Consider the following 26,136-nt stretch of genomic DNA (forward strand, 5'->3'; position numbering starts at 1 on the left):
TGTAGATTAGTAATGCTGGTACCACTTGTACCTTGCCCCTCTCTTTGTATCGCCCTTCGTGATTTGTATACAAAAATGGTCATTGGAACATAAATTATAATGCTCTAATGACAGAGTTAACAGAAAAAGTCCATCATTGGCTTTGAAACACAAATCCTCAGAGGTTTTTGGTTCCAAGCTTGTATTTACCGTCTCGCTCGCTGATATTATTCGGCTCTTGTCAACACGAGATAGTGGTATCGATGCATAATTTAATAATTGCCATTTAAAATCACAGCCATTGGTGCTTACAGTCAGTGCTCTTTGTTATTTTGGTTGATACAAGTCGCCTTCTGCACCAGTGTGTGTAAAGGCCTGGCTTTCACGAGTACTCTGGAATTTTTTCAAAATCTACTCTTACCTCGTTGTATCTGTGATTATTTAGAAATAAATATGACGACTTTCGTGCTTGCTGTCGCTTCTTTCCTGGCGGTGTGCGCCCCAGCATTGGCTACACAATGTAAGTTTATTTTTTATTATTTGTGTGTATACGGCCTAAGGCCTTTGATGACCTCTTGCTCTAAAAAGGCAGTTCCTATTTTACAATATTCTATAATTCATAATAAACCTTGACCGCGATTCTTCACGACTAAATTTAGCAATTCAAAATGCCTAGAAACACAAAATTAATAAAGTAGGTGTACCTACTGTATCAATGTGTTTAAACACCTATTTATCAATGTAATGCGGATTTAACGCGTGATTTACAGTATAATTACACAGTCATAGATTAATAGCATAGCCACGACTCTGATTGTGTTTTTAATTATAGTCTACTGATATGAAATTTTAGTGGACTAGTTCCGTTTTTTGATAGGTATTTGAGTTGGGTTCGATCCCCGCGCCCGGCCTTGTGGTGAGCCCACTCGTACGTAACACAGTCATGATGCATAATAATATTTAGCTTACCACAAGGGTTTAACGGTATTATTTAGTGACATTGTCCAAGCAAACCACTGGATTATTATTATATGTATTATTCCGAATGGGATAACACAACATAAAACTTTTTGACTAAAAAGTATTGATACAACAACACAACTAGCAGCTGGTTACTAAGATCTATGTAAGACCACTTACGTATTATACCTGTAATTACGGAAAATAAAGAAAGTTTATTTGATTAGATCTGTATTAGCATGCCGTTTACAACTTGCAGGCAGCGAGGATCCGGTGAGCATCCCGAAGGAATGGGTCACGATGCAGAAAAACTGCACCGACTCTATGCGTCAGCAGATCCAGATGGAGGTGGCTGCTTCGGTGCAGTACCTCGCTATGGGCGCTCACTTCTCTCAGGACACTGTAAGTATCTGTTTGGCACCATGGTCGTTTCTAGTACCCAAGGCGCCCACCACTATGCGGCAGAGCTTAGGGAACACGCCAGGTTTTTAATGGGTTTTAGCCCCACATAACCTGCCGTCTCCCAGCGGTAGGTATGGATAATAGGTCATTTTCCTGGGTATAAAAAGAAGTAGGTACCTACTGTTTCTATAGGAAAACCTAACTTCTTTTATAGATAAATTTCTAACTCAAAAAGATGACTGTCATAAGAGAAGGAGCGATGTAGATCCTCATTAAACAGCCCATCACAACTAGAGCGCAGAAAAAGACTAATTCACTGACCAATTACCTCATAAAGGTGGCAGGAAGGCGTTGGATGCAGGCCGCTACCAACCGGTCTTTGTGGAGATCATTGGGAGAGAGAGGCCAATGTTCAGCAGTGAACGTCCTTTAACTGAAATTATCATGATGATAAGGATGAAGAAATTAAAACAGGCCAACAGCAAACAGAATTTAAACATAATTATTTTGTTGTCTACAGGTCAACCGGCCAGGCTTTGCCAAGCTATTCTTCGACGCGGGCTCAGAAGAGCGCGAGCACGCCTTGAAGCTCATCGAGTACATGCTCATGCGAGGAGAGCTCACCTCTGACGTCACTTCACTCATCACCGTCAGGGTAAGTAACTGGTCTATTTATTAACTAGCTGACCCGGCGAACTTCGAACAGCCTGTGTTCAACAGAATTATAATTTGTGATAGAACTTTTCAAATCGGTCCAGTCCCAGTCTATTCAATACTATAAAATTATCACTTCACGGGATTTATTGCAACAATATCTTAATTATTAATTTTATAGTAAAATTAATAATTTTATAGTAAAAAATGCAACATAATAGTTTAAAATATTATATATTCAATACTAAACAAACAAACAGTGTTTAACCTCTTTCTAATAATTATTAGAGTAGATTTTCCGAAAATTTACCTTATGAAGGGGGATCAAGCGCATGTCGTCAGAAAAGCACGTGGTCAAATAGATACGTGCCTATTTACTTAGGTAAAATTCGCAATTTCCAGATTCGCAGCTGAATAATAACTATGATTTTTACAGCATCCCGAACGCAACCACTGGGCCAACGGCGTGGAGGCTTTGGAACACGCCTTGAAGATGGAGCATACCGTCACCGACAGCATCCGAAAAGTCATCCACGCTTGCGAGAGCGACAGCGAGTTCAACGATTACCACGTAAGTGCAGCTGGTACTTCGTATGGGCCATTTGAGAGATTTTTTGCTTGTATTTTTGTCTGAACAAAACATAATTGGTTCCTAATCGTGATGTTTGTGTCTTTCTTCTTGCGGTCAAATACCTGCCTTATTGTCTAGCACAAAAAAAATGAAATGTAAGTACTTCTAACTTATTGTTTTCTTATTTTTCAGCTTGTTGACTACTTGACCGCTGATTTCTTGGAGGAACAATACAAGGGCCAGCGTGACCTCGCTGGAAAAGCATCTACCCTCAAGAAGATGCTGGAACGCCACCCATCGCTCGGCGAGTTCATCTTCGACAAGAAACTCCTTGGAATGGACATTTAAATCGCCTGTGCTAGTAATAGAAAAAACAATTATTATTGTCATTAGGAAATTCCCGCGTTTTCCATTAATTTGAAAATACATCAGAAACTATGTTGTATAGCCTGACCGGGAACATAAAAACCCTCGCCATGTTGCGGAAAACTAATGGTACTAATTTCTTTTAATGGCAACAGTAACTGAAAACTTCATTGAAATGTCACCTTGCATGTCAGTCTATTGTTGTCAAAGTGTAAACAAACTTTATTTTAAATGTTTGCAATTGATTTTGTGAATTAAATTGCTAAAATATTTTTATAGTCGTGAAAGAAAAGTGGTTCACGATGTGTTAATGTATTTGTCGAAGAGAAATACTAAGGGTTCGGACAATATTTTCATTGAATAATGTTTCCGACAAAGGTTGTCAAATTGACTGACATGTTTATCGTATAGTACAGTCCACTATGAAAATTAGCTGTAGTCTGTTTCAACTACCTATTTTAAGTATTTGTCGAAGAGAAATACTAAGGATTCGGACAATATTTTCATTGAATAATGTTTCCGACAAAGGTTGTCAAATTGACTGACATGTTTATCGTATAGTACAGTCCACTATGAAAATTAGCTGCAGTCTGTTTCAACTACCTATTTTAATGTTTTTTGTCACTTTCTAAGCTTTGAATTTTATGGAATTGGGAAAGAAGTACCGAGTTTGAAGCGTTCATGAGTAGACATTGCAGTTGAATATTCAAGTTCTGAATTTGATTATTGATGAATAATAAAATAAATCCTACTAGCTCGATTGATGGTTTCATTTAATTTATTTAAACCAGGTTTCCTTTAATAATATTATTCGTTAATTTATGAAAATATCAAAGTAGCCCGTAATCCTGAATCCTGGTACATAAATTTAGCCTATTATAGGTGTACCAGAATCTCATGGCAAACAAAAATATTGGAAAAGTGTGTTTTTCATATGGCAATTGTCTATGGTTTAACTGTCACCTGTCAAAGAAAATTATGAAATCTGTCAGCCGCTGCAAAATTTTTGTAATCTCTTCTTGACTATTTGTTATTTTTCTGAAAAAGTCGAAAAAGTTCAAGCAAAGCATATTGTTTTCAATGTGAATTGTAAAATAAGGCATAATTCAAAGTCAATCTTTGATTCTAAAGCGCGTCGTCGAGTTGACAGTAAGTTGGACTGAAATGTTTTGATACATTTAGTTTATTACCCAACTGCGTCAGAAGGAGGGTTGGGTTTTTTTATATTATTCTTACTTAATAGCTGCTTTATCGGGGTTTTCAGGTATATCTCACAAATTGGTGCAGATGTTATGACCATGTAAAGAAAATTGAAAAAGATTTCATCAAAGCAAGATTGAATAATGAAGAAGTTTCCAATTTTTTTCTTTTAAATAAACTTGAAATAAATATAAGTAAAACTAATAATAATTGTAAAATAATCATGAAAATATCTCTACAAATAAATAAGTTACAGGGCCCTAAAGTTGCGCATAACTATTCACGCCATTTTGATCGGTGTATTCACGACAGTCATTCGGAGTACAAACAGTAAATCACCCCTGATCCAGCCAGTGCTGTTGACAGGTTATTTTTTTTAAATCTAGCAGTTTTTAATTTTTCAGCTAGGGTCACTCAAGATTCTTTCTTAGTAAAATTTTGTAACCTTTTTTTAAAATATCCCAGACCTGGCCATATACAAAAAGAACGGCACCGCCTATGTTTCAGTTCCACGCGAAAATATGTAGGTAATATAAATAATTTATTTCTCAGACATTTCTTGATCGATTTAAATAAAAACTTCACCGTCTTTTTAGTTTTGGTATATATTTTAATCCCATTCAGAGAAATATAGTGTTTTAACATCAGGAACTTCTCCATTGAAATGCTGGAAGAGCAATTTATTTACAGTACCTCTTTATCTTGATCATCTGTTTATTGAAAAACAAGAAATGCAAGTGGAGTTTTAAGAATCGTTTTCTAGTTCTGAATGAAGTGATAAGTTAGAAGTATGATGCATAATAAAATTAGTTACTTAAAGTAATATACGATTTATTCAATTTCCAAAACATTTACCTATGTTAAAAATCTGATGTCTAACAACATTCTTCATACACATACCTACCTAAAATGTATATTCGTACTTCATGTTCATTAATATTAAAGTAATAAAAGTAAAAAATTAAATAGTATCAAGATCGTTTATTCCAATTTCCCCAGTATTGCTATCAACAAAGTTTATTTTCCCTATTTGCCATGAGATTCTGGTACACCTATAATTTAACACATGTACGACTGTACTCAGTGTTGCACTATCAAATGCAATTGAAGCGCCTCTATGCCAGGGTTTTTATGTTCCTGGTCAGGCTATACTGGTTGTACCAACTAAAGTAGTATAATTTAAATATTATTAAACTCTACTGTAAGGTTCAGTTATTGAAAGTCAATTAGTTTCAGAATACTAGCAAAACCTTTTAATTTCCAACATTACATTTTTATACTTTGTGTTAAAAAATGGTTATTATTATTTATTTTAAAAATAAAGTTTAACCATCCAATGAAAGTGTTTTGTTCTTTTAGATAATTTCTTGTATTATAAGTTTTCTTGTATTATTATTTCTTGTATTATAAGTAGTTGAGGTGTTTATTCCGATAACTACTGTGATATCAAAGTCCGGGCAACAGCTTGACTCCGCAAATCGCGAAAGCGGCGAAAAAAGTTCATTTTTAAAGAAAACCATTAGCGACATCTATATTTTTCTTTCACTTTACTGATTTTCTTCGATTTAGATTTATTATTGTTACATCACTAGCTGAATGCCATAGACTAGTCATTTTTTTCTTTTTTTTTACACACGTCAATCGATTTGTCAATGTCAGTTGGGATGTCATTTTTTCATCCATGATGTCAATTGATGTCAATCGTAAAAAATATTAATTTATTTTGAACTGCACTTGATATGATTACGTATGTGAATTAAATAAATATTGTACGAAATACACCAAAATGGATGTCGAGATAATGGTAGAGGCGCTACCCCTGCTTGGGGTATGCAATTTGTGTTTGAACGAAGACACCGTGAAGAGTATGATTGTGTCTCAAAAACATAATGGAACTCAGGAATTGTACTCCGAAATGTTGCTAAAATGCTTCTCTATAGACGTAAGTACTATTTCAATCAATTTTCCTTATCCAGACATGGTTGCAGTTTTGTTTTCGTAGTATCGCATTGCATCTTGTTTTCCAAAGATGTCAGCAAATTTCTCGCTACAAAGTTTCTTATTTCACTATTGTTCGCCATCAATGCTTCAATTTTATCGTTTATTTAGTCTCAGTACATGTCTGCAGACTGCATGCTTGTCATACATTTTTACAATAATTGAAGTAATAATGTTTGTATCAAAACTTCACTTTTAAATCGTATTTATTTACACAAATTAAATATCTCTTTTCACATAATTCAAACTAGGTATATTTTACCACTTACATGTTAGGCAAGTTTGGTATGAATTGTATTTTTATTGGGCAAAGTTAAAACTTATTAAAATTAATTATTATTGAAATTTATTCCATCAATATTATGGGAGTGCCTAAGTAAATGCAAAGTAAAGTTAGTATTACAGTCTTTTATTTTATTAAAAATAAATTAGTAACAGTCAAAGAAAATTAACTTTTTTACCTCACTGTGTCAGAAGGAAGGTTATTGTAGTATTTTTTTGTTGTTAGTTAGCAAGCATTTGAAGTCAATATTAATGTATTGAATAGACATGTTGACACCACAGTCAATTGACGTACTTTTTAAAACTGTCAAAATGAAACTCTCCCATAGAATTTGTATGGCACTACAAGCAAGTGTCGTCACTATTTTGTCAACTCAATTAACCCGGCGTCAATGACGCTGGGTCATATTGACCCGAGGCATTTTCAAACGTTCATAATTTTTTTTTTGCGTCCATTTTGTGGTTCGGGCGTTCGTATAGCTGGAGATAGAACCTCCCTAAATCCATTCCGTTAGTTAACGTATTGTGACTCCGCTTGCGTAGCGAGATACACAGGCTTCAAATTAAAACGGGTCATTATGACCCGGCGTCATCAGTGGCGCGGTGATTTTGTGACTTACTTTTATTCGCTTATTTTGTGTTTAGTACTAGCTTATGTTGTTCTTTTTTAAGTTTTAGTCAAAATGTCTTTGTTAAATGACCCAGCAAGAATGTAGCGTTGCTGGAAGAGTCGGATTCCGAGATTGAAGAATTTCAGGCTGTAATAGCCAGAACTTAGAAATGGCAACGAATGTGAAAAATACGCAAATAATGGGGACTCAGTGTTCGGATAATCTTGAACTTGCATTAGTACGACGCCGGCAAGTGCGTCATGCCACATTTACATGCCCAGACCATATGATTACATACTGCACCAGTTGCAGCAGTTCCATGGCTCTGAATGATGAAGTAGAAGACTGATCTCATTGTATCTGCATATAAAAAGTTGATTTTATCTCTTTTTCACTATATAACATTGTTGATTCCCATTAATACTAGAAATCTTTACCAAAAACAAAACATAATCTTTGGACATTTGAAAAAATATTTATTTCATGCATTCGTTTTATTTTTGGTTTATTAGCTCAGTAAAGAACCCTATATACATAGACAGTAATTAAAATTATCTGGAGCCTGGATGCGGGCAGCGCAGGACCGTGCATTGTGGAAAGCCTTGGAGGAGGCCTTTGTCCAGCAGTGGACGTCATTTGGCTGAAACGAACGAACGAACGAATTAAAATTAAGCTTACTTGTACAATTTCCTGAAAAAATGATCGATGAAATGTGGGTCAATATGACCCGGGGTCATCGTCTGCAATTATTTTCACGTCATTGGCGCCGGGTTAAACTACTTTTTTCAATTACAATGCGACCAAAAATCGTAATTTACAGGTAATTTAAAATAAATTAAGTTTTTAAGACCAGAATGAAGGGTCTTTTTAAAACAGTTGTGGTTTCGAATTATTGGGGTTTGGTGTGAAACTGTCTATTGTCAGGATGAGGAATATTATGATGTTACCGAGCATATAAATCTTGTCTTGCTGACGTTTGACCATAATTCACAATAATAAATAAATCTTTGGACAATTTCACACAGCGCCAGCTAGCCCCAAAGTAAGCAACTAAATGCTTGTGTTATGGGTGCTAGCTTAACGGATATACTACTTATATACTTTTTTATATACAATAACACCCTCCCTTTGCCCTTCCCATACCTCAGGCACTGACTGATTTAAGTGCTACACCTGTACTTGTCGTCTCAGCCAAATGACGTCCACTGCTGGACAAAGGCCTCCCCCAAGGTTTTCCACAGTGAACGGTCCTGCGCTGCCCGCATCCAGGCTCTTCCCGCGACCTTTACCAGATCGTCGGTCCACCTAGTAGGAGGCCTGCCCACGCTACGTCTTCCAGCCCGTGGTCGCCACTCGAGAACTTTCCTGCCCCAACGGCCATCCGACATAGCTTGCAGAATTGCTAAAATCAAGTGGCAGTGGGCGGGGCACATAGCTCGTAGAGACACTTATACTTACAAGTTAAAAATTTTTTACATAACTTTTACAGCTGGCATTACTGGATCTCGGAGATACAAAACGGCTGATATGTGACAGTTGCATCGTCAAGCTGCGGGATGCTGTGTCCTTCAGGGAACAGGTGGAGGCGTCTTTGAAGGTTCTTGTGCAGAACGTCAAGTCAAGTGGTAAGATTTTAAGTCTAAAAATGAAAAGCCTTATGAGTTTAATGCCCGCATTCACAAACATTAATATGAGGTCTCAGTGCGCGTGGACGCACAGGGTGACACACGAATAGCCACGATAGCCGAACGGTGAAGGGGTCGGAGTGGCCGACTCGAGATCCGAGGAACGCGGGTTCGAATCCCACCGCCGCTTGACTATTGTGGTGAGCCCACTCGTAACACAAGCTTATTTAGCTTAACACAAAAAGCTAATGGGACTATTAGTAATTTGGGCAATACAAATTGCTAATAATCTTTAAAAAAAAACAGAACTATTCAACGCTATGCGTTCGATTTGCTGCTTCGCTTAAGCAAGCAACGTTTGCGCATACGGGTCTTGTGATAAAAATAAAGTGTCTTATGAGTCTCAGTCTATAATCGAAACTTCGAACTCCTCCTATGTTCTTCTGATTAATTTCATTGCGGGTCCAATGGCAGTTTAACTTTCCCCCGGGACAAACTTGGCCTTCACTGGTTGGGTTATTGGCGGTCAAGCTGTAGATCCTGGCTACACAGGAGTTGCAGCGGTGGGAACGAGAGGTGGGAATAGTATAGTCCCACAGTCTTTAAAACTGTCCAGTCCACTAATAATCCTTACCTACCTGCTTGTATGTCTTTCTTTCAAATAAAAACTATTCTATTCTATTCTATTCAATAAACACACGATGCGTTGCGGCGGCGGTGCGACGCCGGAGCGGTGTCGCTGCGTCGTCTTACATAGAAATATCTGTGGCGGGCACACAAGCGGTGCGGTCGCGCGAAACGGCGAAATCTTTGCGGTTCGGCGGCTCAACGCATCGAGTGCTTTGGCTCTAAATCATCATCATCATCATCATCATTTCAGCCACAGGACGTCCACTGCTGAACATAGGCCTCCCCCAATGACTTCCACATCGCACGGTTGGTAGCGGCCTGCATCCAGCGCCTTCCCGCTGGCTCTAAATGCCAATATAAAACTCATTTTATTTTTGCAAGTAATCTTTCAAAAAGCACTTTTACACGTCCCAGTAATAACCTACCACTGCTTCGGGACAATAAATGGGCCAGTGCTGAGAAGAAGCAGCGCAAGCGCTATAACAAAAGCTAATGAAATTCATATTGCTAATTGTAATTAGCAATATGAATTACATAGTTTAGTATGTGAAATTCCGTAAAATCTTTTTTTAGATATTGTTCAAGTGTGTTAATATTAGTTTCGTTCTAGTTTCAGAAGAGACAAAGTCTGCAGTGAAAGACATCAAGAGCGAGGACTCAACAAATGAAGACGCCTTTTGCAACGATTTTGACGATTTCTGCGACGACGAGGACAATATAAGTGAGTAACCGTTTGTTTCTATTATATTTTGTTCATTACTGACTGACAAGAGCTTATGGTTCAATGAAAATATAAACCAATTAAAAAGCCAGGTAGTCGAACGGTGAAGGGGTCGGACTGGCCGACTCGTGATCCGGGAAACGCGGGTACTTTCTATTGTGTGTGACCCGTGAGCTCACTCGTGACACAAGCATTAGAGAGGGGCTAACGGGACTATTAGTAATTTGTGCAATAACAAATTACTTATAACAATCTTAAAAAAAATAATAATTCCAAAATAATTTCACAGAACCTTGAACGTATTGTATAAAACGTAAAAGCTATAGATAGAGGCAATAAACTCTTAACAATGCCTTTGTTCTTGTAATATTAATCTAATCGTAGGTGGCAATGATTTTGTATGTAAATACTCAATTTAAAATTTATAATTTTCAGCTCTAAACGAGTTCAAAATAAAAGACAAATTCATGTTCTACGACGACAAGGGCGTGAAAGATGAGAAACCGGAAAAGAAAGATGTCACAGACGAAAAACCAGTGCGAAAGAAGAAAACTGTTTCAACTAAACGCAAGCTCCTAAAATACACTAAAACTAACGACACCAGTGAAACGGAAGCGTTACTTCAGGCTGGACTATTTCCATTTAGAATGCGCAAAAACCATGCGTTTTCGTGCATGCTGTGTACAGTAAAATCGACAAGCTTGGATGAAATAAAAAAACACGTAAGCGTCCACAGCAAAAATAACATACAACTAGCATTCAAAAAGATGGTCTATTCGAACTCACAGCGATTCTATCCCACCACAAATTTGTTTCGGTGCAAAATCTGTACAACTGATATCGCGGATTTCAACGAACTAAAAGTGCACGTGGAAAACTGTAACCAACTAAAGTATAATAAGAATTGGAGTAATCTGCCTTTTAAACTGGAAAAAGACCAGTTGGATTGTCCTATTTGCAAGAAAACTTTCTTAAACTATGTGAGTCTAAACACTCATATGAACGTGCACTATCCTAATTACATCTGCGAGAGTTGTGGCAAGGCGTTTGCTTCTAAAGCGAGGTTACGAGGCCATATGAGGACACACGAAGTGGGCAGTTTCCCATGCAGGCATTGCAACGCTGTCTTCGATAGGGTTACTAAACGGGAGAATCACGTGTCGAAAGAACACAAATCTGGCGTGAGATACGCTTGCAAACGCTGTAATATTTCCCTATCATCTTTCTATGCAAGACAGAAACATCTAGCCGAAGTACATAACGAAGAATTGAAGAGATACAAATGCAAAGTGTGCCCACAAAGTTATATTACTCCGGGGCATTTGTCAAGCCATGTTCGGAGAGATCATTTGAACGAGCGGAACCACAAATGTGATAAATGTGATTTGGCATTTTACACGAAGAACGCTTTGAAAATGCACATGATCAAACACGACGGAGAAAGGATTCATACTTGTCATATATGTCACAAGTCGTATCAAAGGAAGAAAACTCTTCGGGAACATCAGAGAATACACGATAATGATAAACGGTTTGTATGTCCGGTGTGTGGGAGAGCGTTCACTCAAAAATGCACCTTGAAAGGACATCTTAAGGTTCACGAGAGAAAGGTGGATGTGGAGGATAGAATAATTCAACGTTTGATATAGCGGAGTAGGTTTAAGAGGTATGTGGAATGTCAAAATCGCAAAATGTGATTATTACCAGAGTAAATACAAATGAGTAGGTCATCTTCATAGAAACGCACGGGCGCTGTTTGTATGTGAGCGCACCAACACGAATGCGGCGCGCACGCACACACTGACAAAATTTGGCGGGGATTTGCAGTGTGTGCGTGCGCGCCGAATACGTATATTGGCGCGCTCACATACAAACCGCGTTCGGTGTGTTTCTATGAAGATGACCTACACATTTGTATTTACTCAGTCCATAAATGCGAAATAAGGTAGATGTTTACGTCATGTGAAGAGAAATTAGTGTAAAATAAGAATATTGTGCAGTAGGATAGTTAACCCGACTGAAAAAAACGCAATTCACTGTTAAATCCGATCTTTGTTTGTCTTCCGAGATCTTTGTTATACAGGGTGACGTTGAAATGTTTTTGAAGCTAATAGTTCTTTTGTAGATACAACGCCAGTGCAATACATTATTTTGTGTATGTTTGTATACTACGGGAAACGAACCCGCGATTTCTGGCTTAGGGTGGATTCGACCAAACAAGAGTAAATATTAATCTCAGAATAAATCGTCAGTTTTGACATATCCCAACTAATATTATAAATGCGAAAGTAACTCTGTCTGTCTGTCTGTCTGTTACGCTTTCCCGCTTAAACCTCGCAACCGATTTTGATGAAATTTGGCATAGAGATAGTTTGAGTCCCGGGAAAGAACATAGGATAGTTTTTATCCCGGTTTTTGAAACAGGGACGCGCGCGATAAAGTTTTTCTGTGACAGACAAAATTCCACGCGGGCGAAGCCGCGGGCGGAAAGCTAGTTTCCTATATTAAAACTGTCAATGTGCCAGTTACACCAGGAGTTATTCTGGGATAAAAGTTTGTCGAATCGGGCCTTAGTAGTCAAAAAGTTCGCTACAAGTCTTAGTTACAGCTGGATTAAGGTTGTGTTGTCGACTTTTTGGTCACTGAGTGTCACGATGTCGCGAACTAGGTACTTGACGCTGACTGTTTACGAAAATCTGTTGAAGATATTTTTTTTTGTTTTTGGGATGGACTGTCCCAAAGATATTTTTGTTTTCGAAGTATGAGTTTCACTATCACCCTGTATAAGACTTAAAGGCACACGACACCTTCCGTTATATTATGAACTTTTTCCTAAAAATAAATTTTTAGACAAATTTTTTATAGTTAAATTTTATTCGCGTTGATTTATGATCAATATTTACTTTGTTATATTCAGTATTAAAATATAATGAAGAATTGTACTTTTTATACATTATTATAGGCCGTGCGTGCCTCTAGCGGAAAAATTAGGAACCTTCAAATGTATGTTTAACTTTGAAGATTCTTCGGTAATACGCACTAGAGCATTGGTACCCAAAGTGGGGGGCAGGGGAGGCGCAAAGACCTTTAAGGGGGGGCGCAGGCCATCTGTAAGAAACCTGCGCCCGCAGAGAGAATGCATTCCAGACTGCTCGATACGACCAATAAATAATCTTGACTGGAGGAGGGGGCGCGGAATTTTTTGTATGGTCGAAAGGGGGCGCGTCTCAAATAAGTTTGGGAACCCCTGCAATAGAGGTCTAGCGCTTATGAGTCAGTGCCTGGGGTATGGGACCGGCACGGGAGAGGTGACATTGAGTATTATAACGTTAAAAAGCAAATAACTCTGAAGGAGATCTGAAGTCTTGCTGACGTTTGACATTACAAAAACACCCTCCCGTACTGTTTCCATATTTCAGGCACTGTCTGAGTTATGACTGAGCGCTAGACCTATACTATTTTTTTATATTTTAAAGGGTAGGTCAGAGGTTAGCTTCCTCCCATAGCAGTTTGATTCACCCATTCTGGGACACCCTGTATACGTTTCCCTGCTAGAGGCGCCATTTTGTATCTGCGGCCATTTTGATCTTATTTTTTAAGTTTTTTTTTTATATTATTGTCTTTGTTTTAGTATTTATTGTTTAGTGTCCAACGAAGAAAGACATAAAATGTAATTTATTGTGCAATATTGTAACTGAGTACTTCCGTACATTTATGTAATAAAATATTATTATACAGTATTCTGCCTTTTCTTTAAAATGTTTTTAAATCTGCTATTTATATTTTACTTAATATAAATAAACTAAACAAGCCGCCTCTGTGGCCTAGTGGTAAGACCACCTGTTTAGATCAAGAGGTCCCGGGTTCGACTCCTAGAGGAGGCAAAACTTTTCTGCTCCATTTGGTTGGAGCACAGATAATTTAATACTAGTGTTGGAGGTAGATCTTATTCTAAGTCCGTCTAGTTACCACCATCATAGTAGTTAGAGTTAGTAAGATAATTCGGCAGTTAGAGGTAAGGTAGCCAGTTCCTCTTTGGTTGAGTATTCCGGATGAAACTGCTTCGATCATCATGAATGAGATGCACTGTGCTGTGCATCATGCACAAGCCAAGAGCTTCCTTTGGGGATTAAAATATTCTATGGTAATAATAACTACAACGTCAGAAATTTAATTTGTATATCGTCCGATTAGAGAGATTTGTTGCCTCATCCGGGCATCCTTTTGTTCTCAGTGGAGAAAGGGATGTCTATTGCAGCGTAAATTGAAAAGTGGACAGTGAAAATGTTAGAGAATTTTTATTTCTCCGGAGCTCCGGAGCCAATTCCCAAAATTTTAATATAGAATACATAAAAAAATAATATCAATCAGTCGCGAGTATTTTTTTGGGTGTTGTAACGAAGAGAGTTCAACCTTTTTTTGAATTTATTGAATAACGATTATATAAATAATCGTTTATATTATAAATTCAATAATTGGCAATTTGCAACTTTTTTTTTTAGTTTTTTAACACCTAATGGCTTTCCGTCTGATTTTTTTGCGAATGAGGATCATTTCGATTTTTAGCTGTGAATGCAGATTTATAGGGCTAAGAAATCCTTAATACACAGTGCAAAAATTTTTGTTCTACGACAAAAATTGACGAAGTTATGGCCAAATTACTAAAAAAGTTCACTGACCGCCCGGCGCGGGGACGATGACGTCATTATATCCGATCCGAACGCTGCCGGCGTACTGCGTGGATAGAAAATATTTTTTTCTAGCCAAATTATCAGTTTTAGAGAAAAACTTGTAATGACATTTATTCATCAGAATAAAGTAAGCTATCGATAGGTAATTTTTAAAAATGGAAATTGTGAAAAATAACGCAAAAAATCCATACGCTCATACGATTCAATGGCACGCAGAGACGCGATTGGGGTCTCCGCGGTGGTATATTTGGCGATTTATTCAAATAAAGTGTAAACAATCATTAAGTTACACTCACCCCAACCGCGTCTCCGCATTGCATCGAATCCTATGAAAATGTGGTTTTTGGACATAGCAATACTTATTTTTCACAATTTTTATTTTTAAAAATTACTGGTCGATAGGTTACTTTATTTTGAAGAATAAATGTTATTAAAAGTTTTTTTCTAAAACTGATAGTTTAGCCGGAAAAAAATATTTTCCATCCCATTAGTACGCCGGCTGCGCTCGATTCGGATATAATGACGTCACGCGGCCTTGCGTACGTTGACTTTTAGCGGCAAAAACGGCCTATGTTTATTACTTAATATCTTCGTAAGTAATGGTCCGATTTGGATAATTCAAAAAGATATATCTTTCTTATGTCTTAAAGATTAACGTAGATACTAGTTTTATTGAATTTTCTACAACAGTACTGATCCTCATTACGGCCAGGTACATCTCGATCGAAAGTTCATGTTTGGTGAATATGATGTGAGATTTGATATGAGTGTACCATTCTAAAAAAAAGTACTGTCAACTGTCAAAAAAACGTCAAAAAAATTGCTGTTTTTGTCGTTTTGCTTTTTTATTTTGCAATAAAATGTTTAATTTATGAATAAAAACATAATAATATTAGCAATATGGACTTAACGAACGTTTGCCGCTGTTGTCTCACTGATGGATGCTACAAAGATATATCAAACGAGTATTTCTATGGGGGACAAAATGAAATTTATTCAAAGATGTTGCTGGACACTTTTAACTTAACTGTACGTATAATTTACGATCAAACTGAGCTTATTAAGATAAAGGCTTGTTAAATTAGAAGTTATCATCCGTTTAGTTCATTACAAAGCTATGTTTCTGGTATGTTAGATGTATTTAGGCCATGTACATTTACAGGTAAGAAATCTTGCTTATAACTTCAAAAAGCTTTTAACTTTCGGTGAAAATAATAATAACGAGAGTTGGTGTTGCTATCTGCTTGAATCAGAATCAAAGTATTGTTTCATTACAAAATTTTAACTACTTTGATATGACAAAAAGTAGATTTTTATTTCTGGGAAAGAATTGAAACAAAATCATATATTTTATGCTAAAGTTTATTATGGTAGATCTATGGGTGTCTATTACTCTTTCATGCATAAACTATTGGACAGTTTATTTAGCGATATTATAGCTTAAAATTAGATTAGTAAAAGGACAGATGTTTGTCAATTCTCATAAAAAAAACTTACAAAAAAATTGTTTTTAATTTTATTTTATTTATTTAGTTATAGCCCATACATTGTCCCGAAGTGGTGGTAGGGTAAGCTATATTTGAGACATGTATAGATGCCCTGGAAAGGGCCTATGTACTGAATAAACTACATATATGAATTTGAAAGCAACAGAATACAAATTAGTTTTCACAAAAAAGAAGCATTACAAAAAGTGCAGTCAGTCATGAATTTAAATTTTAAACCTTACAGATATCCCAACAAATTCAACTAAAGCAGCTTATCTGCGAAGACTGCATAACAAAACTCCGGGATGCCAACAACTTCAGAAAGATGGTGGTCGACACAGAGAACACGTTGCTACAAATGCTGAACGCTAGTGAAGGAGTTGGTAAGTGTCTTGAATGGGATGTATTAGATATTAAAAAGATAAAGTTACGTATCTTAAAATTTCCGCTTAGTGACTTTTATTAATCTAAACTTGAATTAAAAAGTATGATACTATTGTATGAGTACATATTCAATTGGTAATGAGGATCAGTACTGTTGTAGAAAATTCAATAAAAATAGTATCTACGTTAATCTTTAAGACATAAGAAAGATATATCTTTTTGAATTTTCCAAATCGGACCATTACTTACGAAGATATTAAGTAATAAACATAGGCCGTTTTTGCCGCTAAAAGTCAACGTACGCAGGGCCGCGTGACGTCATTATATCCGAATCGAGCGCAGCCGGCGTACTATTGGGATGGAAAATATTTTTTTCCAGCTAAACTATCAGTTTTAGAAAAAAACTTTTAATAACATTTATTCATCAAAATAAAGTAACCTATCGACCAGTAATTTTTAAAAATAAAAATTGTGAAAAATAAGTATCGCTATGTCCAAAAACATTTTCATAGGATTCGATGCAATGCGGAGACGCGGTTGGGGTGAGTGTAACTTAATGATTGTTTGTATCGAACATCATAATAATACATAATATGATGCTAATACCCAGTTTCTGGCCTGGGGGGGGGGATAAGTCATACCCAGCTTATAGCCTGGGGGGAGGGGCAAGGGGTCAAGTCATACCCAGTTTCGGTCCGGGGGGGGGGGGGGTAACTCATTCCCAACTTCTGGCCGAGGGGGAAGTCATGCCCAGCTTATGACCTGGGGAGAGGAGGGGGGCGAGGGACTCATACCCAGCTTCTAGGCTAACTACTTTATTTGAATAAATCGCCAAATATACCACCGCGGAGACCCCAATCGCGTTTCTGCGTTCCATTGAATAGTACGAGCGTGTGGATTTTTTGCGTTATTTTTCACAATTTCTATTTTTAAAAATTACCTATCGATAGCTTACTTTATTCTGTGTGCTTACCATGAGTTTACGTTAGGTGTGCTCGCTAGCGACTGCGTAAAAAAATGACATTACTTGTATGACATATTGTTCAGCGCCCCTAGCGCCTACTTTCAAGAAACAAAATCTTCATAGAGATTTTTGACGTACTCGCTAGCGAGCACACTTATCGTAAACTCATGGTAGGTACACTGATGAATAAATGTCATTACAAGTTTTTTTCTAAAACTGATAGTTTGGCTAGAAAAAATATTTTCTATCCACGCAGTACGCCGGCAGTGTTCGGATCGGATATAATGACGTCATCGTCCCCGCGCCGGGCGGTCAGTGAACTTTTTTAGTAATTTGGCCATAACTTCGTCAATTTTTGTCGTAGAACAAAAATTTTTGGACTGTGTATTAAGGATTTCTTAGCCCTATAAATCTGCATTCACAGCTAAAAATCGAAATGATCCTCATTGTATTACAATTTTTTTTATTCATACACAGCATAGATATTAATCTAAGCTGTGTATGAATAAAATAAAGTTGGTTAAAAATAAATTGTCTTTATTAAAAGGAGATTCACAGTTAGAAAACAAATAAAAAACATTTAGCTATCATAAATTTATAGCATGCAAATTACATTTTAATAATTAAAAAAAGTGGCGAAATACTTGACAACACAACCTAATTCCAATTGTAACAGACATGTTGCAAACCTTTTGGCTATTTCAATGTAAAAGTAAAAGACTGTACTGGCATTTTAATGTAAAAGTTAAACAAATTATTTCAGATGCAGAACCTGCTCTAAAACAAGAGAACAGTGAATACGGTGATGACTTTGACGACACGCTCGATGACCATTTTAACAACGACTTCTCTTGGGACGTTGGTGATAATACGTTGAACGATGAAGATAAAGGTAAGGTTGTTTTGGATATAGCACTGCTTGCTGTTATTTTAACAAGAAATTGATATTTTATCTGCAAGGAATTTAGAAGTAGTTTGACAGAAAACCCTTTTTCTGGAAACCTTGGGAAACCAGCCTCTTTAAGCCACGCCCATTTTGATGATTTCTCTCTGTCTCTGTCGCTCCTACTGGCATCTCGCTTAGCGTGAAAGAGATGGAAACATTCGAAACTTTGTTTGAGTTTGAGTAGGAGTCGCTCTGCTTATATTTAAAACTGTATGTCAATTCATTGTGCTATTTTATTTTACAGGTCAAATATTCGTAATAAAATTGGAACCCAAAGATGAGCCCGAGACCGTTCTAAAAAAGAAACCAACGAAAATCTTGAAAAAGTCAGCAGTCAGCAAAAAAGTTGAAAACAAATTGAAAACCAAACAAAATACCAATGGAAGTAAGAACGTCAAAAAATCCACATGCACCACAGGTAAAAGAATAATATTAATTTCTACTATAGGCTTTAATCAGTTGGTGCCACTGTGTATAGATCGTTTCATCCACGAAGACGCGCCCCACCATTCTTCCGCTAATGTTTGAGTGTTATACACGCTAAATCATCCATGAGTGCACACGCACACTACAATAATGCCGCTCAGATTGCTCGGACCACACTCCCCGCACCCCGCGCGACCGAGACCAAACATTGGTGGGGCGCGTCCGAGTGGATGAAACGATCTACATATACAATCCGGTCAAGTTAACTGCGCATCTAACAGCCGTAACGTCACATCGCCGCTCTGGTACGGACGGGGCGAACGCGGCGAGCTGTGCGGGTGAGTTCAAGAGAGTCGCATTCCAGCGAGGTGCGCAGTTAGCTCAAATGGGTTGTAAGGTCTTGTAACACACTAATGGCTAAGACAGTGGCACCAACTGATGAACGCTGTAGCCTAAAGTCACTCCGAGACTAGCTAAAGTCCGGTCGCCGAGCAGATAGAATTTCGTCCAATGACCCCAAGCTACCCATCCTTATCGCTCGCGCGTAATTATATTGTCGCATTCGCACATTCACAGCGGCCGCCCGTCGCACAGTCGCGCCAGCAATATAATTACGCGCGAGAGATAAGGATGAGTAGCTTGGGGTCATTGTACGAAATTCTATCTGCTCGGCGACCGGACTTTAGTCTATCTCACCCAATATTACTTTCTCGCTCTATGTACCTTGTAGTCTTTTAATAGAGTTTCTCTCTCACAATCTCATTCATCAAATTCACTTTATAATTTCAGCAAAATCAAGACGAAACAGAGAGAAGGCAGTAATACCCCAAAGCCAGATCGCCTCCCGCGAAAATTCGCTCAAGCTGATTTTGAACTCAAACCTCTGCCTCTTCAAGTCGTTAAAGACCAAATTCCGGTGTTTCCACTGCCCAGAGAGTTACTTGTCCATGCAAGATCTGAGAGAGCATTCTAAAACCCACTCTAATAACAGAACTTTACAGCTCAGAATCAATTGCTTAAGAGGCATGACGTACAGAAACGTTGACATATCATCTCTAGCGTGCAAACTGTGTCAAGAAAGTTGTATTAATTTAGATATTTTAAAATCCCATTTGACAGAAAAGCACAGTATACAATTTGGCAACGGAGACCACTTTTTGATTCCATACAATTTGGAAAACGACTTCAAATGTGTGTTGTGCGAGGAAACATTCAATACATTTACACGATTGTCCATCCATATGAATTCCCATTACATGAACAACGTTTGTGAAATATGTGGTGTGTCTTACATCAACCGATTAAGTTTAAGAATGCATGTGAACTCCGTTCATAAAGAGAAGAAATGTTCGCTGTGTTCAGCTACGTTCATATCACACTATCTCCGGGTGAAGCATATGAGGAAAGTTCACAACACTGCATCGTCTAAAAGATACTGTATGCTGTGCAATAAAACGTTCAGATACTCGTACTTATTGGAGGAGCATAGGATTCAAGAGCACGGAGCCAAAAGACAGATCAGTACGTGCCCGGAGTGTGGGAAAACGTTCTTGTCTCCGCAGAATCTGAAGATACACATTCGTTGTGTGCATGTTAAGGAAAGGAATCACCCTTGTGGTATATGTGGCATGAGGTTAGTCAATAATTTTGAAACCCTGCAGTCTACAGACTTGGGTTGGCCAATGAGGGCTATCGTTTTTATACTTAACAGTTGGCACCCTTGGCGATTGACAGGACCTTACTCTACAGTGGCGCCATCTTGATGAGTGCAAATACGATAGTCCTCCTACCACTTTAGCGCTCATCCTCGCCGTTGGGTCGGCTTCTTTTTGTATGAGGACTCGGCCGATACCAAATCGGTGTAATGTGCGCACTTCCATAGATGCCCATACTGATTAACAGCCCGACCCAACTATCGGCCGATGAAGTCTGCAGGGTATTTAAGCATAGCCGCAGACCACCGACATTTAATCGGCCGTTGGGCCCGATTCTAATTTGTATGAAAAATCGGCCGATACCAAATCGACTTTTTGTCCGATAGTTGGATCGGGCTGTTCGGTATGAAGATGTAGGAAAATGCGCACATTACTTACACCGATTTGGTATCGGCCGCTTCTTCATAAAAATTAGAATCGGGCCCCACTATCGGCCTACTAAAAGTCTGTAGTCTGCGCCTAGACCTTTTTTTTTCTTGTCTGCATTACTTTATCTCATGTTGATTTAGTCTGGTCGCTGAGCACGTAGAATTTTGTCCATTGACCCCAAGCTACCCATCCTTATCATCGCTCGCGCGTAATTATATTGCTGTCGCGACTGTGCGACAGGCGCCCGCAATGAGTGTGCGAGCGCAACAGCAACATAATTACGCGCGAGCGAAAAGGATGGGTAGCTTAGGGTCAATGGACAAAATTCTACGTGCTCAGAGACCGGGCTTTAGTCCAAATAAATAAATAAAGCCTTTCTCTCGCAGGTTCTTCACAAAGTGCGACCAGAAGCGCCACGAGCGAACACACGAAGATGTGCGGTCTTTCGCGTGCGGCTACTGCGAGGGCCGGTTCAAGGCGAAGGACTCCTGGCGGCGCCACTTACGAAGACAGCACGCGCACTTGTTTGATACGCAATAAAAGATGATTCTAGAATGTGTTAGTTTCATTATATGCCTGTGTGTGTGTGTGTGTGTTTTCTTCGTTCGTTTCAACCAAATGACGAACACTGCTCGAAAAAAGTATCGATTAATAAACTATACTTTAAGGGACCAAAAATATCCAATCTGTCGATAAAAATAGAATTGATACCTAACTAATATCGATATGATAACCGATTATTGCCCAACACTAGTCAGTAGTCACTATTTTCTCGGTAAAACGATTAATCGATATTATTTGTTACAATTGAATCAAAAGTCGTAAAACTAAGATCGATATCGCATCGACACTTACTTGATAGTAAGAAACTTCACAAAGTGCGCCACGAGCGGACGCACAAATCTCTCGAAGGATGTTCACAAGAGTGTGCCACGCTCACGCACAGGTTCTCTCTCTACTAACAGAAGCGCCACGAGCGGCCTGCGAGGGCCGGTTCAAGGCGAAGGACTCCTGGCGGCGCCACCTGCGAAGACAGCACGCGCACTTGTTCGAAACGCAATAAATATACATTCTAGAAAGACAGAGAGTGGTTTTTGTTTTATTTTTTTAAGTATTCGTCATTGGTTTCAGCCTAATTTCCATAAATTAGTATCCATTACTGCTCGAAAAAAGTATCGACTATTACGTGGGACCACGATAGTTACCTACTATCGTAAAAATAAAATCGATACCTAGTCCTAGACAATTACGCCCAATCGATTATACTGCCAAAATTAAGATCGACATCATTTAATTACTCGATATTGATGTTTACAAATCGATTATTGCACAACACTAGTGTAGTCACGAAGGTTATTCTCAATTTAATCGATATTATTTGGTACAATCGAATAAAATGTAAAATCGAAATCGATAATGAAGGTACCTAATCTCGCAAAGGATCTTTATATAGTTCCAAAATACTGCCCCCCTAGACAAAACGCACTTTTTAATCGAATCGAAAATCGAATCCGTCAAAACTCCATACAAAAAAGGGGCTTGATTTTCGGGGGAGGATTCCGTGGAGGGTAGTTGAACGGGAAGCATGGTCGATCTGTTTTAATGGTTTCAATTTATTATTTAATGGACTTTAGTGTACAAATTTGGTGTTATTTTGTGTTCTAAAGTGCAGTGAAGTGATAAATTATAAAAAACATTGAAATACTTCGAATTTGAGCGCGCATCGAGTGTCGAGTGGGTTGTCGTATGAAACAACCCGCTTTGGACCCGGTAGCGTCTCGAAACCTGCTTACGGGCATACTTAACTCCACGGAATCCATGAAAAATCAATAGAACTGAAACACCCACGTTCTATTGATAACTATGTCAATACTTTTCACTCGACATTGGCAGAAATAAACCTCCCAGAGAGGTTTGGTTGCCACAAATTAAAAAAGGCCTCAGCCTCGAACTTAGCGGGCAGCGGGGCGGGAGCGGCGGCGGCGCGGGAGCGGGGCGGGCAACGCAGACCCGTTCTCGAAACCAGCGGGCAGCTCGCGCGGCGCTTTAGCGGCGAAGTGTTGTGTTCGGGGTTGTGTTGTCGAGATATTTGTTTTTATTCGCGAACGAAATGTCTGAACAACAGCGACAATTTTATTTCGATTCAAATTTATTCCTTACGCTCGATTTATTGTGGGCAAAAGAAGGAGTGCGCTCTGCCCGCTCGTTGCCCGCTCCCTCGCCGCTGCCCGCTCGTTGCCCGCTCCGGCGCCGCTGCCGCGCCGCTGTTTTCGAGAACTGGTCTATTTGATTTTACGCATAAGATCCTGCCGCTCCCGCGCCGCCGCCGCCGCCGCCCCGCTGCCCGCTGAGTTCGAGGCTGAGGCCTAACAGAAGCGCCACGAGCGGCCGCACCTGCGTCGCGTGCGGCTACTGCGAGGGCCGGTTCAAGGCGAAGGACTCCTGGCGGCGCCACCTGCGAAGACAGCACGCGCACTTGTTCGACACGCAATAAACGATGATTTCAACTGTGTAACGATTCATGTTTGCATTAAGTACCTTGCCAGTCTGATTCTGACATGTATCTCTTATTCGGGGTACAACTACTTATGTAATTTTATTGTGTTTATCTTTTTCGCCTCTGTTGATTCGCTTCTCTTTGCACGTTTGTATTGACTTGCTTGCCATGACCGGCAGTGGCTTGGGCTGTGTTGCAGCGGCAATGGAGTCGAACTGTTCCGTATCAGGTTATATCAGATCTTTTACCATCGTATATCACCTACTTTATGTCCTTATAACATTAGAAATTATCTACTATCTTATCACTCCCACACTTAGTCGCGCTCCTGCCTTGACAATTGTTACTCAAAACCTGAAACGCCGTTTTGCTTATTTGATACAAATATTAAATGAAATTCATAAAAATCAGTCTTTTTAATGCGGGGTCTCTGAACACCGGTCACGAGGACTTTATCGCAGCGATGCTCAACATCAGTCCTGACATAATTGCGATTAACGAAACCTGGCTACGTGAAAACGAGCTTAAAAAGGCAGCTGTCGTGCCGGGTTATCGCCTGCGTCATGTGCCTAGGCCTGCAAACATGCGTGGGGGGCGCGGTGGAGGGGTGGGTTTCTATGTGGCGCGTGGAACTATGGCACGTACCCTGTCACACCCATTGGCCCAAATTGAGCAGATGTGGATACGGGTAACCGTCAATGGTAAGAAAATCGCCGTAGGTACTGCATACAGACCCCAGTGGCTTGATGTGGACATTTTCCTCGATGCTCTCTCCGACAGCATCGTGTCATTCTCTGACCACGACCATATAGTACTCCTGGGTGATTTTAACATTAATTTAATGAATGGAGGTGACCCAAAAACCAAAAAATTCCAGGACTTTCTAAGTTCGATCAACTTGGAGCAAGTCGTAAAGTCACCAACACACTTCACAAGCCAGAGTAATAGTTTGATCGATGTGATCTGTACTGATGCATGTGTGAGGAATGTTGACGTCACTCATGTCCCTGATCTGAATCGTCACTGCATAGTTAGCATTAGGTACCCTTAAGCTTAAAAAAGAAAAGATCTCACCTAAGACTGTAACTTACAGACCTCTAAGGGACATCGACCGGGTTGCTTTTGACAGGGACCTTTTTCTGACGCGCTGGGAATCTGTCTACTCTGCTCACTCCGTAAATGAAATGGTTGAAATTTTCAATGAATTCGTAACGGTGCTGTTCGATCTTCATGCGCCTGAGCGGACGACCAAATTCAGGGAGGGTTTAACGCCTTGGATCACAAGCAATGTGAGAGCAATCATGAAGCTACGAGATGCCGCCCTTTCCAAATACCGCGCCGATAAATCTGATCTTAAAAAATCCGAGTACAAACAGCTTAAAACTTTGGCTGCTTCAGCGCTCAGGTCTGAAAAGTGTGCATATTTCAACACTCATATTAACAGTGCGATTAACGACCCTAAATTATTATGGCGAAATCTCAAAAATAATGTATTACCTGACAGTAAATGTAAGCCTGACATTCCTCATTATTTAAATAATCCTGACGATATTAATGATCATTTTCTAAATATTCCTGGCAGGGACTCGGTGGAACTATCACAGCTAACCTATTATGAATTCCATAAAACCACAGCCGATACTTTTTCATTGCAACCGGTTTCATGCGATAAAGTTGCTAAAGTCCTACTGAGTATGAAATCTAATGCTAGAGGGGTAGATAACATCTCTCTCGACATGATCTTCCTTACTTTGCCTCACACTTTGCCCCATATCACCTTCATAATAAACCAATCCATCACCACAAGTACGTTCCCCGACGTTTGGAAGATAGCTAAAGTCGTTCCTCTTCCTAAAAACAACAACCCTCAACAATTCAAAGATCTGAGGCCAATAAGTTTACTCCCATGCCTATCCAAGGTACTGGAAAAAATTGTGCATGAACAGGTAACCAAATATCGGGAAGACACTAACATACTCCCGAGTCTTCAATCTGGCTTTAGAAGGGGACATGGCACTGCAACAGCGCTTCTCGACGTAGTTGATAATATTTTGGCGGCTCAGGATCAGGGTATGGCTACTATTTTGGTTCTCTTGGATTTCTCTCGCGCCTTTGATTCAATCAGCGTGCCCCTCCTGCTCTCCAAACTCACTTTCTACGGCTTTGATAATGGGACTGTAGCATGGTTTGCAAGTTACCTGGAAAAACGTTCACAATTCGTGGAATTGGCCTCAAATGGTGTCACCCAAAGTTCTAAATTGCGTTCACTCCACAGAGGAGTTCCCCAGGGTTCAATACTGGGGCCTCTGTTGTTCATACTATACAGCTCTGATGTGCCTTGCGTAATTCGGGACTGTCGATACCATATGTATGCCGATGATCTTCAAATTTACCTGTCCTTTGACCCCAGAAAAACCGAAGACGCAGCGGTTAAACTGAATGAAGAACTGCATAGGATCAAAGTATGGGCTCAAAACCATATCCTAACGCTGAATCCAGCTAAATCAAAGTATATGATCTTTGGTACCAAGAAGCAGATCGAGTTTGTTGAGAGTAGAGATCCAAGTATTACAATTAATGACCAGATAGTGGAACGAGTCTGGTCAGCAAGGAATCTGGGTGTGACATTTGATGCCGGCCTCCGTTTCGAGAGTCATG

The 26,136-nt window shown here is 39.2% G+C and overlaps 3 protein-coding genes across 4 annotated transcripts; all 3 read left to right on the top strand.

Annotated features, from left to right (window-relative positions):
- Positions 1 to 214: 214 nt before the first annotated feature.
- On the top strand, positions 215 to 2,933 carry LOC114358413 (ferritin subunit-like). The gene is made up of 5 exons (XM_028312382.1): positions 215 to 499; positions 1,199 to 1,341; positions 1,862 to 1,996; positions 2,432 to 2,566; positions 2,759 to 2,933. Exons 1-5 carry the CDS (start codon positions 433 to 435, stop codon positions 2,912 to 2,914), a joined length of 636 nt encoding a protein of 211 aa, XP_028168183.1. The 5' UTR covers positions 215 to 432; the 3' UTR covers positions 2,915 to 2,933.
- A 2,871-nt stretch (positions 2,934 to 5,804) lies between these two features.
- On the top strand, positions 5,805 to 11,760 carry LOC114358412 (zinc finger protein 420). The gene is made up of 4 exons (XM_028312381.1): positions 5,805 to 6,074; positions 8,513 to 8,648; positions 9,889 to 9,999; positions 10,435 to 11,760. Exons 1-4 carry the CDS (start codon positions 5,919 to 5,921, stop codon positions 11,646 to 11,648), a joined length of 1,617 nt encoding a protein of 538 aa, XP_028168182.1. The 5' UTR covers positions 5,805 to 5,918; the 3' UTR covers positions 11,649 to 11,760.
- Positions 11,761 to 15,521: 3,761 nt separating this feature from the next.
- LOC114358405 (PR domain zinc finger protein 5) lies at positions 15,522 to 21,535 on the top strand. Of its 2 annotated transcripts, none has more exons than XM_028312371.1 (6): positions 15,522 to 15,719; positions 16,422 to 16,560; positions 18,289 to 18,417; positions 18,716 to 18,889; positions 19,687 to 20,530; positions 21,368 to 21,535. In XM_028312371.1, the coding sequence occupies exons 1-6, from the start codon at positions 15,591 to 15,593 to the stop codon at positions 21,519 to 21,521; spliced, it is 1,569 nt and encodes a 522-aa protein (XP_028168172.1). In that variant the 5' UTR covers positions 15,522 to 15,590; the 3' UTR covers positions 21,522 to 21,535. The 2 variants fall into 2 exon arrangements, with proteins under 2 accessions (XP_028168172.1, XP_028168173.1); XM_028312372.1 differs by having other exon boundaries at positions 18,716 to 18,856.
- The last annotated feature ends 4,601 nt before the right edge of the window (positions 21,536 to 26,136 follow it).

The sequence above is a fragment of the Ostrinia furnacalis genome, unplaced genomic scaffold, assembly GCF_004193835.3.
Source record: "Ostrinia furnacalis isolate ACB-3 unplaced genomic scaffold, ASM419383v2 OfSCF3909, whole genome shotgun sequence".
NCBI classification, from domain to species: domain Eukaryota; kingdom Metazoa; phylum Arthropoda; class Insecta; order Lepidoptera; family Crambidae; genus Ostrinia; species Ostrinia furnacalis.

Bases quoted from the DNA above. Each gene is read 5' to 3' on its own strand.
- LOC114358412 (XM_028312381.1), top strand. From the start codon at position 5,919: ATGGATGTCGAGATAATGGTAGAGGCGCTACCCCTGCTTGGGGTATGC. The intron at 8,649-9,888 runs GTAAGATTTTAA...GTTTCGTTCTAG, and splicing joins GCAGAACGTCAAGTCAAGTG to TTTCAGAAGAGACAAAGTCT. The intron at 10,000-10,434 runs GTGAGTAACCGT...TATAATTTTCAG, and splicing joins CGACGACGAGGACAATATAA to CTCTAAACGAGTTCAAAATA.
- LOC114358413 (XM_028312382.1), top strand. From the start codon at position 433: ATGACGACTTTCGTGCTTGCTGTCGCTTCTTTCCTGGCGGTGTGCGCC. The intron at 500-1,198 runs GTAAGTTTATTT...TACAACTTGCAG, and splicing joins CCCAGCATTGGCTACACAAT to GCAGCGAGGATCCGGTGAGC. The intron at 2,567-2,758 runs GTAAGTGCAGCT...CTTATTTTTCAG, and splicing joins GCGAGTTCAACGATTACCAC to CTTGTTGACTACTTGACCGC.
- LOC114358405 (XM_028312371.1), top strand. From the start codon at position 15,591: ATGGACTTAACGAACGTTTGCCGCTGTTGTCTCACTGATGGATGCTAC. The intron at 16,561-18,288 runs GTAAGTGTCTTG...AAATTATTTCAG, and splicing joins GAACGCTAGTGAAGGAGTTG to ATGCAGAACCTGCTCTAAAA. The intron at 20,531-21,367 runs GTTAGTCAATAA...TTTCTCTCGCAG, and splicing joins TGTGGTATATGTGGCATGAG to GTTCTTCACAAAGTGCGACC.